Genomic DNA, 17,261 nt, shown 5'->3' with positions numbered 1-17,261 from the left:
TAAGAGCACCCAGGTAGCATAGTCTAGTTTTCGAGAGAGGTGGACAGCAGCATAGGAGATGCTCCATGGTTCTTTTTGTACCCGCCTCATTACATTTTCTGCGAGCATCACGCTTAGGGAAGGCAGCTCCTCCACTTCAAATGGGTATCAGAAGGCAGATATCTCTAATGCTATCACTAATTGGACTAAAATTTCGGCAGACCTCCATAAAGCCAGAGACAAGGACAAAGGTTTCGTAGCTAATAGGAAATAAATTATGAAGGCAAGACGATGACGTTTGCATGACGATGACTACAAATTTCTAGACTTCTAGGAAACCAATGAGTGGCAAGTCAAATGCTTGGGTATATACGCGAGTATAAAGGTTTACATAGATTTTCGAGAATGTGTGGTACATAATTTTCCGAAGAGATGAGTATAGTGCAATGCAGTATCAAGGTAGAATTATCGGATGAAAAACATAACTTCTGTTATGCACCCAAAACCATCAAGTGGAGTTAAACTTTGGCGGAAACAAGGGCCGCATTGGTGTGCGTTTATGTTGGAGCTCCTATAAGAGCTAAGATAGCGGAAAATACAGTGAGTAAACAATAGTGAAGGAGTGGCATCGAAGAAGAAATGTTTTTATTACAATATATTCAAGTACAATTTGCTATTTATGCAGTTCAAAATACACAAGGAGCCGGCATATTTTCTGTACATCCTATTGTTGGAGAAAGGCGGGGAAATTCGGTGAGTTTCATAATTTTACGGAATTATTTGAAAATAATTAACATAAATTTGAGAGTTAAAAAGTATGTATTCCCTTTTGACATTTCCTGCCTAGATGTCAGTAGAGAACAATTTCTAGACGGTACCTTTTTTGCTATTTGTCAAGTACAATTTTCGTAATAGAACCACCCGTTAAAATTACTAAAGCTTATTATTAAAATGGTCCATTTTTAGGAACAACACATCGCAAAACTCCTGATTTGTTTGGTGGACAATTCAAAGATTTGGTGAAAAGCATTCAAAAAATTGGTTCTGTCGAAGATAGAAAAAGGAGTGGCAGACCAGACTGGGGTTTTTGAAAAGTAAAATCTATATGAATAAGTCAATAACGATTCCAGAGCTGAAACACAACATTGGAATCGAGTTTACTGAACTCAATGTGAAAATGTTTAATTAATGTTAAATGTTGTTTTTTTTAAACAACATCTAGGGGCATCTTTTGAAAGACCCCTTACGTTACCTTTAATATCTCCAAGCTGTGTTTTTCTTTAACAAAAAAAAAAAAATGTAATCAATAAAACAAATGTTAATTTATTTCTTAAATGCCACTGTCACTTTATTTCACGTTTAAATGAGTGGAACTGGGATGGGATGGGTCGTAGAATGGTGATTTAGGGATTTTAGTGTTTTGCCAATTAAAATTTTCCAATTGATATTAATACAATTTCATTTAATATATACATTTTTAAAATTGTTTCTGTTACAAACAAATATTTTTTTTTTATTTTATAATTTTTTCTTTCGTTTTTCTTTGTAAGATTTTTTATATATATTTTTTTTGCTGTCCTTTTTTTATTTAATTGTAATTTTTCACATTGCTTATTAAATTATTACTTTTTTCTTTTCTTTCTCAATTTTATTTGGCTTAATTAATGTTTGTTTTTTTGTTCTCTTAAATTTTTTTATTACAATTACTCGTCAAATATGTATGTATGTTTGTCTCTTTAAAGTTTACATTGTTTGCCTGCATTCACACATTAAATTTTAGTAAATTCTTTCAGTTTTTGAATGATTTATTTCTATTCTCGTGTTAAATAGTATTAATATTTTTTTTTTCTTTCTTGAAAGTTAAGTTTCATTGAAATTTTTTCATTGTTGCATACCAATTTTTGTTATTTTATTACTTACAAATGTGGGTATCTGTGGTTTTCCGCTAAATTTAAATTTCTATTTTTGAAATCGGAAAATTGCTACAAATTTTTAATAATATTTTTTGTATTATAATTACTTTAAATTTATTTTCGGTTAAAAAATTCCTGCTTCACACTTACTCTGTACGTAATTTTAAGTGATTTCAAACTTGCACACTTTTTAAATATATTTTAAGACTTCCATTTAATTTTATTAATTTTTAAATGAATTTAGTAATACACTTTTTTGGTATTTGTAAGTGAGCTATTGTTTGTGTTTTCCCATAATATATATATTTTTTTAATTTTATTACAATATTTTTTCTTCAAGTATTTTGCTTTTCACTCTAAATAGTTTTTTTTTATTTATTTTAATATTTTTTTTATTTTTTATTTTTTGTTGTAAATCTTGAGTTGCTGAGGTACTTTGTTTCCATATTTATTTTAATATTTACTTTCAAATATATATTTTGAGCAAGAATTTGGTGGAATCGAGTCAGCAAAGAATTGAGTTTAATTCAATTTTAATTTTTGAACTACAAAGACTTTGAGAGCTCAGCTATCCAGCAGAGTGAAACTTAAGAAAATCTATAAAAGCGTAGTACTTGTTTGTGTAGAAACAATACTGATTCCTAAAAGATCGTTGAAACTCAAAATTTTTCGAAGAGCTCAGACCAAAGGGAAAGGGATATTATTAGTAAAGTGTATTTCAAAAGACGCGCCTTGATGTTGTTTTAAAATAAGACATGTAAAAATTTAGATTTTTTCCGGTTTCACTATTTTTATTCAAATACGGTTCTTAACAATTATATAGGCTTTCATAGGGGAATTACATTTTCATGGATGCGCTCACACATTAATGCATTGAGTTCAACCATCTCGATCCAATTGTTGTACTTCTGTTTTGGAATTATTATTGGCAAACCCCACACAAAGTGGAGTTTGATCGCATGATCTAGGGGGCCAGTCAACAATAGGGACCAGTCAACATTACGTGGAATGAATCGACCACGAAACTTAGATTTCAACATTTTCCCGTGTTGCGAGACTGTAGACTCCGAAAACCCCAGTCTAGACGGCGAGTTCTTTTTCTATTCTTGACAAAACCAGCCGACCATATTCACCTATCTTTGAATTGCCGACTCATACAGACTATCGTTTCATCAAAAAATCAGGATTTTTGGAATGTGTTAAAGATCGACCATTTTCTTAATAAGTTTTAATAATTTTAACACATTGATCTATGGTGTAAAATTGTACAGTTGTCTGCTTGAAAAAATGTCAGAAAAAGGTACCGTCTATGAATTATTCACTGCTGAGACTTTTGTCACTTTTTTCGTCACTTTTGAAATACCCTTTACTCATAAATTCTGCCGAAATTGATGAGACTCTCAAGTGCTCTCTTGCAGTAAGCCCAGGAATCATGATGCTTTGAAAGAGATGCCGTAAAAGCAAATGGCCTCAGATGAGTTTATTCAAGCGGATCGACAAGGAGTATCTGTTACGAGACCATTTGTAAAGCTGGGTTTGACAACGGCGTAATCGGCGAGCAGAGATTTTTCAAAAAATTCGGTTTCTTGGGGTCGAAACACATTTGTGAGGTCAGCTACCTCAGCTCTTAGACAAGGTTTGTTGTGACAAGTCCAAGCACTCTGTCTGAAATACCATTGCACTACACCCGGTTAGATTTTAGTGGAAAGAATAGAGAGGCAGCATGAGTTCACTCCTACGCAAATCTTTTGGATTCATTGGAGGCTCTTAAGAGATCCGGAAGAGTAAGAGCATGAACTTTACCCATACCCAGTACATCGCACCCCAACAGCCTAAGTCTGATTCTAGAAAACGCCGGAAAATGCTCTATAGTGACTTCATTCTCAAGACGGGAGAGGCTTATTGGGTCGCCTATGATTTCCATGGTAGTCATATGCTGACCGTACGCGTTATGCCCTCCGAATACACTCTCCAGTACTCTCAGGCCCTTCCTAATAAGTTTTAGGAGAAAATTCGCTAATTTACTGTTTGCTTCTTTCACAGAGCACTTGGCTACTCTGCAGGAGCCCAACTCTGATCAACGTTTTCTATGGTCTGTCCATGATGTCGTCAATCCATAGTTTAATCGATGCAGAACTGACGTCTTGAAAAGATTCAAAGCCTAGTGGTATGCTTGCAGAGCCTTCATAAGTAAATATATGGGTTTTCTCCCTTTTAGTCAGTATTTAGTCTGCTAATCTATGCTAGAACTTCGTTATGATTATTTTAAGTGCGTTTGAGGTAGCGTGTCAAGCTCTTCCTATGCAGTAATAATCTTTAAACTCCGACAATGAGAATGTCAAGAGATGACAAGAGTTTGCAAAGATACAGATTGGCTCTCGCTGAATGCAGCATAAGAACCGTCGATAGATCGTGGAGTCAAAGAGTTGCTGTGCACATTCTCAGGCCTAGTCACTAAGCACATTCAAACACCTATAATACGGCCGTGAAAAGGTACGTCTTACTGCAGAAACAACTTGTAGGTCACTGAAAGCTTTTGAACATACAAACATTGAGCCGGTGCTATACAAAAATCAGAAGATGTCTTGTAGTATTCATAATCCCAGGACTTTCTCTCTCTCATAATCCCAGGACTTTCTCTTCGATGAAAGTCAGCATGATTTCTGATTTGACCACATCGTAAATGTGTATAGTCGCTTCGTTCAGGCAGCAGCTTTATAGCGGAAGCAATCGAATCAAACTTAGACTATGCTCATATACAAACAGCAGATGCGGGCGATCTTGAAACACACATTCCCCCTAATTGTTCAAGCTGATTTCCTAATATACATATTTTTACTTAAGATAGCCTAAATTATGTGTTAGAAGATAATGTATTTCAAAATCTATTATCTGTTCGTAAACGCATATTGGAATCCTGAGCCTCAATTCTTTGTTACTCTCTCATGCCCTTTTTTATTTTATTTATTGCGATTGTTACGCCTTTCTTATTATATTGCTTCTCTATAACTTAACGTTTTTTATGGAGTTTTACAAAATTTGCATTTCTGAAAAAAATTCGCAATGCTGTTTGTTGTGTTATTTTCTTCAAGTACTCGCATTGTCTCCATGAGCAATTGAACGGCGTGCTTCTTATTTGCTTTTTAAATGTTTACGTTTTTTTTGCAACTTAATTTTTTAGTTCCCACTTACTCTCTTTTTTATTGCTTCGTTAATTTGCTACGGTGTACATATGTCTGTATGTGTGAATCTTTAAGTAAATTTTCGTATATTGGTAACATAAAAATAGATAGCAAATTAGATGAAAAAAGTATGAAAATACTTGGATCTGCTCAACAACTAAGTTGGAGAAAAAATTAAAAATTAGTTGCTATTTTGAGGAAGTTTCAACAAAAAATAGAAGAAAGTTAGTTAATTGTTGTAAAATATTTAATTTTTTTTTTCATTTTTTAATACAAACTATTATTTATTGGATAGGTGAGGTTTTGAGAAAATGTAAAAAAAAAATAATTGCCGCTTACACCCTTTGTGGGTGTTTCGCCGAGCTCCTCCTTCTATTTGGGAGCAAATTTTACTATGCATTAAATTGTTAAGAAAATAACGTGTAAAAAAATCTTATCTTCCTTTCCAATAATTCGTTTTTTGGTTACAAATACTGATTTATGGTGGTTTTAGAAACATTTTTTTTTTTTCAAAAATATTTTTTTTGAAATACATGAATTTTTTTAGTTTTGTTTTTCCACTTCAATTACTTCGTTGTTGTTTCGCTTATGAACCTAACAAAAACGTTCAACAAATTAGTTTCAACTACTATTAACTAAAAAACTATATTTGACAAAAACTCAGGCGGACGATGCTTTTATCGGTGGATTTGGTTGAGGCGCGCCCAAAAATATCAATTTCGAATTTTTATAAAACTGAGACCACACTGAGGTAATGCGTTCGTTCTGTTCTCGAAATCATGGCGGGATCTCTTGTTAATATTTTTTTTTAATTTATGACGTCAGTATTTTTTTAATTTTTTTCTTTTGAATCAGACTGAAAATTTCAGAATCTTGTTGCCATTTTGGGCATATTCGCGATCTTATGATTGCATTTAAACTTCGAGGTTATTTTCTTACTTTTGTAATACAGAACCTTTCTAGCATCTCGGGACTATTTCGCGATCTTATGATTGCAATGAAATTTTGAAATTAGGTAGGCATCTTTGGCTTATTATGTGATCCCAGAATCATGCTAGAATATTGGAACTATTCTGGATAGAGTTAAGCGGCGATCAGTTAGTGTTCTGGGAAATCACTCGATTCTCAATCGATTTATTCTCCGGTTTATTTTGCGATCTTAGAATTACATTGAGTTCTTGAAATTGTGCAATGAACTTAAGAGCTCAGGATGATCTTTGAATCGGGAAACTATGCTTATCAAAAGGGTGCCCAATGATAATTTTGTGATTTTGGGAATTCAATTTAATTTTTCATTGATTTAATTCTTTGATATTCTCCGGTTTATTTTAAGATCTCAGTATAGCATTGTGAGGAACTTAGGAGCTCCGAATGTTCGTTGCATCTTGGAACTAAATTTAATTCTTAATCGATTTATTCTCAGGCTTCTGTTTTGAACTCGAACTCAGACATACATACATGAAAATCTTGAAATTATGTAAAAGAGGCTCCGGATTATGTTGTGACCTAGGCATCACCTTGGCATCATGAAGTTACACTTTCACCATGCGGTTATATGCTGATTATTTCATATTCTGAGAATCAAATTTATAACTCGAGTGCCCTTAAGATATCCTGGTTATGCTAAAATATATCGCGATCGCAATAAAATTGATATTTTATTTTGAAAAATTATTAATCCATGTGACTCGTTTGAGGACTATAAATAAAATTGAAGGGCTTGCTTGAAATCTTTCGAGAAAATAAATATCTATTTTAGCGAGCTTTACTTCATTTTTTCTTTATAATCGTTTAGAGATATTCTGCTCATAATATGGTGTGTGAAGTGGATTTCAACTATTTTTATGTTAAATAACCAGCTCGTTTGAGGCTTGATTCAAGAAGCAACGGGTAATGGGCTCGATTTCTATGATAGTTTTTCGTACGTTAGCGGAAAGACCCGGACTTATATCCGGCCAAGGACTGTCACTCCAGCAGCATTTCCCGTATGTGTATGGGTAATGTTTATGTTGCTAAAATAGCAACAACAACCAGTTCCAGTACTCAAAAAAGGTGGAACGGAAATAAAGCCCCATCGAAATCTAAACAAAAGGGCATAAAATATGTTTACAAAAATTCAATTTATTTCTATATTTTTATTATAAATCTAAACAAAGATTATAAAAAATGTTTACAAAAGTCAAATTTATTTTTATATTTTTTTTATAAAGTAAAGAAAATAAGGAAATATTTATATTAAAATTATAAATAAATGTTATTAAGCTGAGAGACAATTATTGTTTCTTAACCAACAGGTTTTCACCGGCTTAAGAATTTTACATTTACTTAATAAAATAATTCTTTATAAACAAATAATTTCTAAATAAAATAATTAATTCCCACTACAAAAATGCGCTTTTTTATCGGTCAAGCACAAACACTTCAGTTCATTTGGCAAGGTTTCTCAGTTTTTTGGACTTATTTCGGTTTTCCTGAGCCCATTTTTGGTTCAATTTGTAAAGCCCGCATCGGTCGGTTCACCAAAGTACGCGGTCCTCCGCATCCTGCTGCTCGGTTCTGTGCATCATTGCGCATCACATGGAACGATTTCGGCATCAAAGCGCTATTTTATTTTAATTTCCTCAAAAACTTAACTGAAATGTATAGTGTAAAAAATTACAACTAAATTGAAATTAAAAGATTTTCGAAATCCTTCAAGAAAATAAATATTTTTCTATCGTACTATATATAAATATTTTTTTTATAAATTTTCTCTTTCAACCTTTCCGCCTGTTCCTAGTCTACAGTAGATTTTTCTGAGATATTTTCCTGCGTGTGTTCGAATTTTTTCGTTCCTATTTTTATGCACTTCCACTATTGCGTATATTTAGTGGAATTTTGCTATTTGATATTTATTTTCTTTGAAACTTCTATTTTTGCAAGTTTCTGTGACGTATTTAATCTATGTATGTATGTATGTATATTGTAACTCTTTGTGGTCTCTGGCGTTCATCTGAGGTATTTCGTCGCAAGTTTTTGCTCATAATTTTTTTCTTTTTTCTCTTTCATATTTGTTCACTGAATTTGTGATTAATTCTTAAATTTTTTCTAACAAAAAAATCTCCATTACAAAATCAACTGAACATACTTGCGTACATATTTAAATATTGCACATTATTCGACGGTCGTACATACAAATTTCTAACAAACAAACAAAAAGGAAATTATATTATGCGCAAATCTCTTTGCTGCACTACTTTTGAATTTTTATAATTTAGTTTTTTTTCGTTATTGTATTATTCACTGATATGCACAATTGTTGATATTTGCCAATTTTTATTGCATGCGATTTTTTGAATTAATAAAATTTGTTGCAATGCATTTAGTTTTGTCTTAAAAAAATGTGCAGAAGAAATTATTTTTTCTCACATAAATTTTTCAATTACTATTTTATTAACAACTTTAAATCAATAGGAATGTTTTATTTTCTAATCCACTGTTTTTTTATTTTAACTCAATATTTCTTTCAATTTTCCCTCTTTACCTCTTTAACCTTTCCTTATTTTTTTGCTTATCATTTATTACATTTTCAAATTTTGCTTAAACTTGCCGAAAAATTACATTCATTTACGCTTACAGTACATTGAAAAATTGTTCGTATTGTTCTGCTTAACTCGCTATAATTATTTTTTAAATTTAATTTAAATGATATTTCTTAGGTCAATTTTTGTTTTTGTTCAACTGTTTAGTCTCAATTTGTTTTATTATATTTTTTGCTTAGTTTTACTATTTTTTGCTTACATTTATAAAGTGAATTTTCTTAAATTTCGATATTTCGTCATATACCTGTTTTCTGTTGTATCAGATATGGAGATTCCCTGCCAAGTTCAATTTTTCTTAATTTTTCTAATTTTGTCCACTGTAATTCGTGTGAGTTATAAAGTCGTATAAGATTAATATAAGAGTTCCTCATATTTTCATTAACTGTTCGTATTTTCATAAGCAGAGTTGATTCGTATAAGAGTAACATAAGAGTTCATCAAAAAATTTTTGTTCATATTTTCATTAACTCCCTGGGTTCGCATAAGAGTTATATAAGAGTTTGTCATATTTTCATAAACTGTTCATATTTTCATAAGCTGCCTGGGTTCGTATAAGAGCAATATAAGAGTACGCCAGACTAGTTTTGTTAATTGTTTTCAAAAACTATACAAAATTTGCGTATTTTATGGATATTTTGTCGTCCGCTAAAGAAGTCGTATAAGGAGCGTATAAGAGTTCGTTGAATGCTAAAAACTTAATTTCATATGCGAGCAGTTTCACATTATATTTTATATCATTTGGTTGTATGAAGTTGTAATGCCTATGTGTTGAATGAGAAATGTATACGAGCTGTATAATAGTTGTATAAGAGTTAATTTACCAGCTCAATTTTCTAATTTGCTCATTTTCAAGTAATCCAATTTTCCCTTTTCCGTTTTCAATATTTGGAAATTATATCCTGACTGTAAGTTGTATAAGACTTATATAGAAGGTGTATAAGAGTTAGTCAAACAGCTTTGTTTTCATGAATTGCTTAATTCGATATCTGCTATTTATCCTTGAGTTGATTTGTGATGTTTTAAAATAACTAGGTCGTATAAGATTTGTATAAGAGTGTTATCACTGCATAATTCCTTCTAGAAAATATTTTTATTTAGACATATACATATATTCGTATGTATGTGAAACTGCAATTTATGTTATTCTTATTATTTAATTTACCCTTTCTACCTTGTTCATTGTTCGTTCAAATGTTCGTTTCTGTGCTATAAGAGAATCTTATAAGAGTGATTTTAAGATTTGTCTTGATGTCGAGCCAATTTTTACTAGTTTTCTCCTATTTTTTGCAATACTTTTTAACAAAAATTAAATTGAAATAAAATAAAATTCAAAAAAAAAATGCGTATAAGAATTTTATAAGAGTGCAGTGGAGAATTGTAGTTCTGCCATGTTTTATCTCAATTGAAAACATTTTTATTTTCTTGAAAACCGTATGAAAGACATTTAACAGTACTCGTATTTTTAATTTTACATTACTTTTTCTGTATTTGTACCAGTTTCCAGTTGAAAAATAATTAAATCGACAGTAAATAGGCTTTGCCGTAAGCTGTAGTGCTGAGGAGAGTTTTTATTCGTATAAGAGTCAGTTATTTTATATTTATTTGAATTTTGGTTCGTATAAGTATAGATAAGAGTCGTAGAAGAGCTGTATAAGAGCCAGTGGGATTGGGTTTTACATGTTTTTCATTTGTATAAGCATCGTAGTATTTGGGTCAAATGAAACAAAAAAAGGTGTATAAGAGCCAGTTCTATTGTGTTCATACTGTATACCATTCCTGCAGGAATTGTATAAGAGTCGTAGAAGAGTTGTATAAGAGTCATAGAAGAGTTTTAGAACAGTTGTATAAATGTCGTAGAAGAGTTGTATAAAAGTCACAGAAAAGTTATATAAGAGTCGTAGAAGAGCTGTATAAAAGTCAGTGCGATTGGGCGTTCCATGCTTTTCATTTGTATAAGAATCATAGTATTTAAAAAAATAATAAAATTAATAAAATTTCTAAAAAACAAAAATGGTTTACATCGTCTATTGTCAACCTGTTTGGTTATCTAAGCTTTGTTTTGTATTCGAATCGTATAAGAGTTGCCTGCTTTGAGTCAAAATATGTCTACATACATAAGTTTTATTACACTACATAAGCATGTATTTTTTCTTACAGAAAACATACAAATTATATACACGTTTACTCATCTTAAGCTTGTAGGTTTTATTCGAAAAATGTTTCCATATCAATTTCCATTTTCCATATGTTCGATAGAGAGGATAACTGGTATAAGAGTCACGTGTGTCGTAACTTTTCACAAAGTCCTCTTTTTTTAGTTTGCTTCAAATTCGCTGGTTCCTTTAGCCGTGAGCGCGCATAGCTCTAACTAAAAAGAAGAAAAACCGAGATTAGTGATTTTGTTAATTATAATAAATAAAACATACAAAATTACATTTAGTCAAATTTTATGAAAAGATTACTATTATTATTATTAATACTATATTTTACAAATAAAATGATAGACGGTGCCGGGAAGAGACGTTTTTGTATTTGTGTGACAATTCGGGGATGGATAAAAGTCTCTTGATTTCTGCGATGTTGTCTTTTGTAGCGCAATCTAGGCCGCTTTTTTGCGCTCTACTCATCACAGTACCGTATCCAGACCCAGTTCCCTCATTAAACTCTGGATAGAGTTTATCCTTGTGGAGGTTTCAAAGTTATTTAACCCTCTTTGCTTGTACCCTCCCGGTAAGAATTTCGCCTGGCGTAGCCCCATAGTGTAGTGCCAGCAAATCTCCCTTAGCTCTATCTCTTCACTCCCAAGGTTCTCCTTGATGGTGTATTGTCCCATAGCAAGAAAGGGCTCGGGTCCGATTAAAGGCAAGACCGTAGCCTCTTTCGCCAATGTGTTCGCTATTTCGTTCCTAGCTGGACACTCAAGAACCAGTGAAGACGACGATAGGGCCTTAAGTGCCACCAGACTGTCGCTCAGAATGACAATTCGCTCATTTCGGTCTAAGTTTATCTCTGCACCTAGACATATGGCATAGTTCTCCGCTAGGAAGATGCGTGTAAAACTACCCATCGGCACAGAACGCGTGGTTCTGAGCCCGTATATATTGCAGCGCCTATGCCTTCTGCGGTTATAGTTGTTGATGCAGCAGCATAAACATTCCCCATACACAGGTATGTACGTATAGGGGAAATTCTGCTGAATTGACAGTCCTTGGCCGGATACAAATCCGGGTCTCGCCGGTTAGGTAACCCCGAGGTCTTCTAGGGTATTCAGGTCATCTGTCTTTCTGTGTAGAGTACACATCTGGAGTTTTCTTTAAAATGCGGGTCTACTCCAGTTTAACATATCGTCCAGTTCAATTCGGAACTTCTTTTCGAATTTGATTACTTTAGTCATATCATCTCTGGGTAGCTGGGTAAAAGGGAAGTGCAGACTCAGTAGTTCCATTTCTTCGATGACATCACTTTTCCTCTCCCGAAGCCTTCCCTGGTAATATTCAGTAGGGTACGCTTGGCTGTTTGCTGCATAACTGTATGAAGCGGTGTCAGCTCAAGCATCACCTCCTTTGCAGTTGTACGGCAGGGATATTCATTTTTTCGGCTTCCATGATCAAACTCACCGCGTCAGAACATTTAACATGCATGCCTCGGTTTTCTTAACGAATAATATTTTAAGACAAAGAAGTAGTGATTCTCATAATCACTCAAGGCATGAATAGGTTGTAGAGTACCGAAACGTGCGAATAAAGATCACTCAGAGTCAAGGCTGCTTGTGGTTGAGTGCACAGTGGGAGAAAAAGGAGTCTCTAGGTGAAAATACCAAAAAGAGCACTTAAATAAACAAAAGTTCTTAATAACTTATTGGCTAAGTAGAACAAAAAAGTGAAAAATACAATCGAAAAAGTAGATGACATTTCATTGTGAAAAAGGTCAAAACACAAAATAAAGTGCCGAATTGTGTAGATAAGCCTAATTTGAAATGCATTGAAATTTAGGTAGATGCGCAGTTAACTAATAAACAAATGTGATATACCCCTGCCAGTGACCTCTGCAGCGAGAGCAGCACGGCGATCTATGTCAAATTGGTTGATGGTTCATTAAAAATTTTACGACAGGTAGACGAGGGCAAAAAGGCGAGGTGAGCGAGCCGCAGGAAAAGGGAAAGTTCAACTTATTTAATTAACCCTCACGGTTAATGTGTCAAATAAACCACACGAACCGCACACACATACACACACATGCGCACAAAAGTAGATAAATAAAACTCAAGTTAAACACAAGCAAAAAGGATGTGTGAAAAGGGCAACAAGCGCTAGGAGGCTGAAACCAGAAATGCATATAAACCATAACGAGTGCGATGACGATTATTACCCATACCTGCACAATTCAAGGCAGCGGAGGCAGCGGCATACTTGGTATCTGTGTCAAGTGTGTTGACATTTAACATAAAAATTCAATCAATAGCGGCAGTAGGCATATTTTTTAATTAATCAAAAGTCAGCTGAGACATATTTTTACTGACAAAATCTGTGAAACTAAGCAGCATACGAGCTACCCTCTGTCTACGAACATTTGATATGCTGATGAGCAATGCCAAAAAGATGATGCTTCAAAAGGGACATGTGCAGGGCATAATTGGATATCAAAGCCTTCAATTATCAGCAAAGGAGGAAATTGATATAAAATAGTAGCAGAAAAAAGTGGGCAAAATTGCTAGTGGAGAAAATGTTTGCCTATTATGTACTTGTATATGTATGTGTGTATGTAAGTGGGAAACAAAATCTGCTTAGAAAGAAATGCTCGAAAAAACGGAAAGTTTAATCGAAGACTGTCGTGCATGAACCGGCCTAATTTACATCAATCTTAATTTTTATTAGGAAAAAAACGGAGTGAAAAAATAGGTTTGTGAATTTGGGTAAAATGAGAAAAGTATGTGTATATGTACATATTTTTCTATATTATATGTCTTGGAGTAATGTCTTTATGTAATCCCGAAATTTCGGGGCTGGTACCGAAAAATAACTTTGAAATTCAGTAAAAATTATGAAAGCTTTAAGTTTTTCCTATAAAAACAAAGTATTTTACGATCGTAAATATTTTTATACTAAAAAGTAAACTAACTTTGCATACTTTCTGTATAATGCCTTAGAGAAGCCAAAATCGCTTAACGCGTCAATTAAGAAAAAGATGCCAATTTAGGCAATAATTGTACTTTGCCGAATTTCGGGATATCTTTGTGTAATCTCGAATATTCGGGACTGGTCCCGAAATATAAATTTTTGAGATTAAGTAAAAGTTATAAAAGCATTAAGTTTTCCTTTGAGAACTAAAAGTATTTTTACATCCAAAATAACGTATGATATCAAATTTACTTTGCGAAAAATGAAAGGAAAATAGGTTTTTTATATTATGGATATATTGATTATTATTTTTTATTATTATTGATTCATTATTATATATTTTTGAAATTGAAATTAAAATTTGAAATTTTGAAATATTTTGAAATTTTAAAAGGTGTCAACGAAAAACCCCACTACGCAAACTTATAAAATGGATTTTCGTACTTGTTGTTTCACATCAAAAGGGCAAATTTTTGCAATGTCCACCTACATACGCACGTATGTACTTTCCTTTAATAAGATGCACATTAACTAGAAACAAATATTTAGACTTATACCGGGATTTATATGACCTAATGACGGGATTTCAGATATTTAAAGAATCTGACGGGATACCGTTTCTAGTATTGCCCTCCTTAATACATTTGTATGTATGTATGTACGTGCGTTTGGGAGAGGGGTTAAGTGATATATGCACAGCGGGTAGTGAGCGTGTGTGCCTGGCTTGATAGTCGTCTCATGGAGTTGGAAAGTAGGATTTTTTACCGCAATGCTTGCGGCAACACAATCCCCAGCGCAGCAGCTAAAGGGTTCACTTACCGCATTAGAAACTAGATGAGTGAATGAATGAATAAAGGACTAAATAACGGACAAGCGAAAGGGGTAGGAGTAAATTATGCTAAGGCATGCTCAAAGCAACTTGAAGGTTTCCATATGAAGAGCGCGAGAGTAAGAAAGAGGGAAGTAATACGGCGGTTTGAAGCAGAATGGCAAAAAAGGTACTTCACAAAGTTGCAAATAATCGAAGGATATGTGTTGCAAATTGTTTGCCTTCTCAAGATTTCCGAAGAAGCAATTGAGCTTATTGGTGTTGGGTATACCTTTTTCATCTTTTTTTAGTTTTTTTGATACCTTTTTTTGTGTGGAAATAGCCCATGACCTTTTGCTGATTTGCAAATGGATGACGCGTGCGCCTGTGGTGATAGAAAAAAAAAACACTTATTTCTTTAGGATATTTAACTACTTAACTGTTCAGCTGGTTGTTTTCTTTCATTATTATTTCTTTCCTTTTCTTTATGTGGCTACTGAGTTTTTGGCAAATTAAGGTCTCTAAATTGTGCCTACAAAGGGCGGACAAGTGACAAGGAAAATTACTTGAAAAAAGTGTCAATTAAAATTATTGAATTTAATTCTCTTTAGAAGGGGAGAAGAACGAAACGAAAAAGAAATATGGTGTTGTAAAGGAATGCATGCGAAGTAAGGTCATCTAAGATGTTAGGATTCAAGGAAATTCATGTCCGTTGAATGAATGCCGTCAATAGAGGAAAGAGAGCTGAAGAGCGAGAAAGATACAGAAATTTCAAACTACATTTAACCACAATATCATTCACTGTTGCGCAGATTTTCCTTCAAGAAATGATCGATTGATGATGATATTTTGATCAAATTATTTCTTTCTCGAAACGATTAAGAATCCAATGTAGAGAATGCTGCTGATATGACAGCCCTTGGCTCGATATATGTAAATCCAGGTCATTCCGGTAGCATAGACATGACCACCACAGGCGATTGTGCTATGGCCTTTCCATATTTCCCTTCCACCTTCATATATTAAAACCGGAGCCTAGTTAGGATTGACAAATATTATCACGTTAAAGACAACCCAAAGAGAGCACAAAAGCTTGCACTTTCCTGCAAATTTCACAAAGCTATTGAGCTTCGCAGACTGCAATAGTTTTTGCAATTCAAAATAGCAGAAATACCGAGAGAATGCCCCTTAATGCACTTCAATTAGAGATTTAAGCTTTAAGCGAAGTGATGAAATGATAATACCGATTGTGGAATATTAAAAAAGGCCAGTATTTGGAATACTGTTTTACATCAGTTCATATATAAAACACCAGACTGGTGCAAAACCTCTTACTCGTGCGAAGTGGTACATGGACAGCATGCAGCGAGGGCAATCCTAAGAGCACTCGGGAGCATTGAAGGTTATTTCGAGTTAGAGAAGGAGCAGTTTATTAAAACTTGAGAGTCACTGAATCATACGTCTACTATCCAAAGTCTAGGCATCCATACAATCTTCTGGTAACACCAGTGGCTAGTGCTGGTCTAAGTGCGCACGGTGCTGATCTGCCAAATTAAACGAACGACAGCTTCATGGTACGACTATACTGGGGATTTAGGGCTAAAAAAAACCAAAAACTTCAAAAGTGCCTAATCGTTCAAACTATAGACTGATTCAAAAGGCGATGCAGATTTTTAGCAGCAATTATTTGTGTTAATTTTTTTTTCAATTGGTGCTAGATGCTGTGAAAAACTTAGCTATGGAGCGATACTCAGTTGAACAGCGCGTTAAAGCGAATGAAAATCCACAAAACGCCAGGGTATTCCACCGTCTGTGAATTAAATTGTATTCTGACGCAAATAAATATAAAAATATTTCGTCCGTACCGTAATTACGGCAGCTTTCTGTTTTTTTATGATTTATATAGTGCACCGTAAAAGTGTATTTCGACATGGAACTGTACTTGTCTGTATCGTTATTCCGGTAGCTCCTTATTTATCTATTTTAAGTTATTTTAATTTTAAATCGATGGTTGGATATTCATTTTAGCAGCCTGCGCAGGAATAATTGGAGCTATAAGATCGTGCCCAGCAGAGGCACTAACAAATAGTCTTACAACTACGCCTAGCAACAAAGAATACCGCCTTAAGAATAAAAGAAGATGGTTTTGGACGTTTGTTCATAGTGTCGTCTTAAACAGCCAAAGGCTTACTAGTAGCTCATCAAATGTTACTACCGCTACCCTAGGCTTTAGAGTAGAGTTTAAGGTAAAGTCCCCACGCTAAAGCAATGGGATTTGAATTTACTAGTCCAGGAAGATGCGGTGGTATCTTTACACCGATGGATTCAAGATGGATTGCGTCATCGGCATTTCGGCATTCGTCATATACTCGAAACTTCCAAGTCATTTCGCCTGGGAAATTGGAATAGCATTTTTCAAGCAGAAGTTCTCGGGATAAGAGAAGCTTGCAAAATAATCCGAAACCATCCGCAACAACTATCGGAAGTATGCATTTTTTCAGATAGTCAAGCAGCCATCTTACAGCTTTAAAGTCACGCAGAACCAATTCAAAAATCGTCAGACAATGTAAAGAAGAACTTAATAATTTAGTGCACATGACAGACACCGCTCTCATCTGACACGGATACCTGTGAAATAACTAAACAAACGTGGCCCAATTTTAACAAATCCCGGACTGACG

General features: G+C 33.8%; 1 protein-coding gene across 1 annotated transcript in view; it reads right to left on the bottom strand.

Moving 5' to 3' along the window:
• Positions 1-10,860: 10,860 nt before the first annotated feature.
• Positions 10,861-17,261, bottom strand: part of LOC128859028 (neurogenic protein mastermind) — a 66,105-nt gene continuing 59,704 nt past the window's right edge. The window contains exon 4 of the mRNA XM_054095698.1: positions 10,861-11,023. Coding sequence (XP_053951673.1) covers positions 10,998-11,023 — 26 coding nt within the window. The 3' untranslated portion in view covers positions 10,861-10,997. The remainder of the gene's footprint in view (positions 11,024-17,261) is intronic.

The sequence above is a fragment of the Anastrepha ludens genome, chromosome 3, assembly GCF_028408465.1.
Source record: "Anastrepha ludens isolate Willacy chromosome 3, idAnaLude1.1, whole genome shotgun sequence".
NCBI classification, from domain to species: Eukaryota; Metazoa; Arthropoda; class Insecta; order Diptera; family Tephritidae; genus Anastrepha; species Anastrepha ludens.
This window is presented reverse-complemented; position numbering and strand designations above follow the sequence as displayed.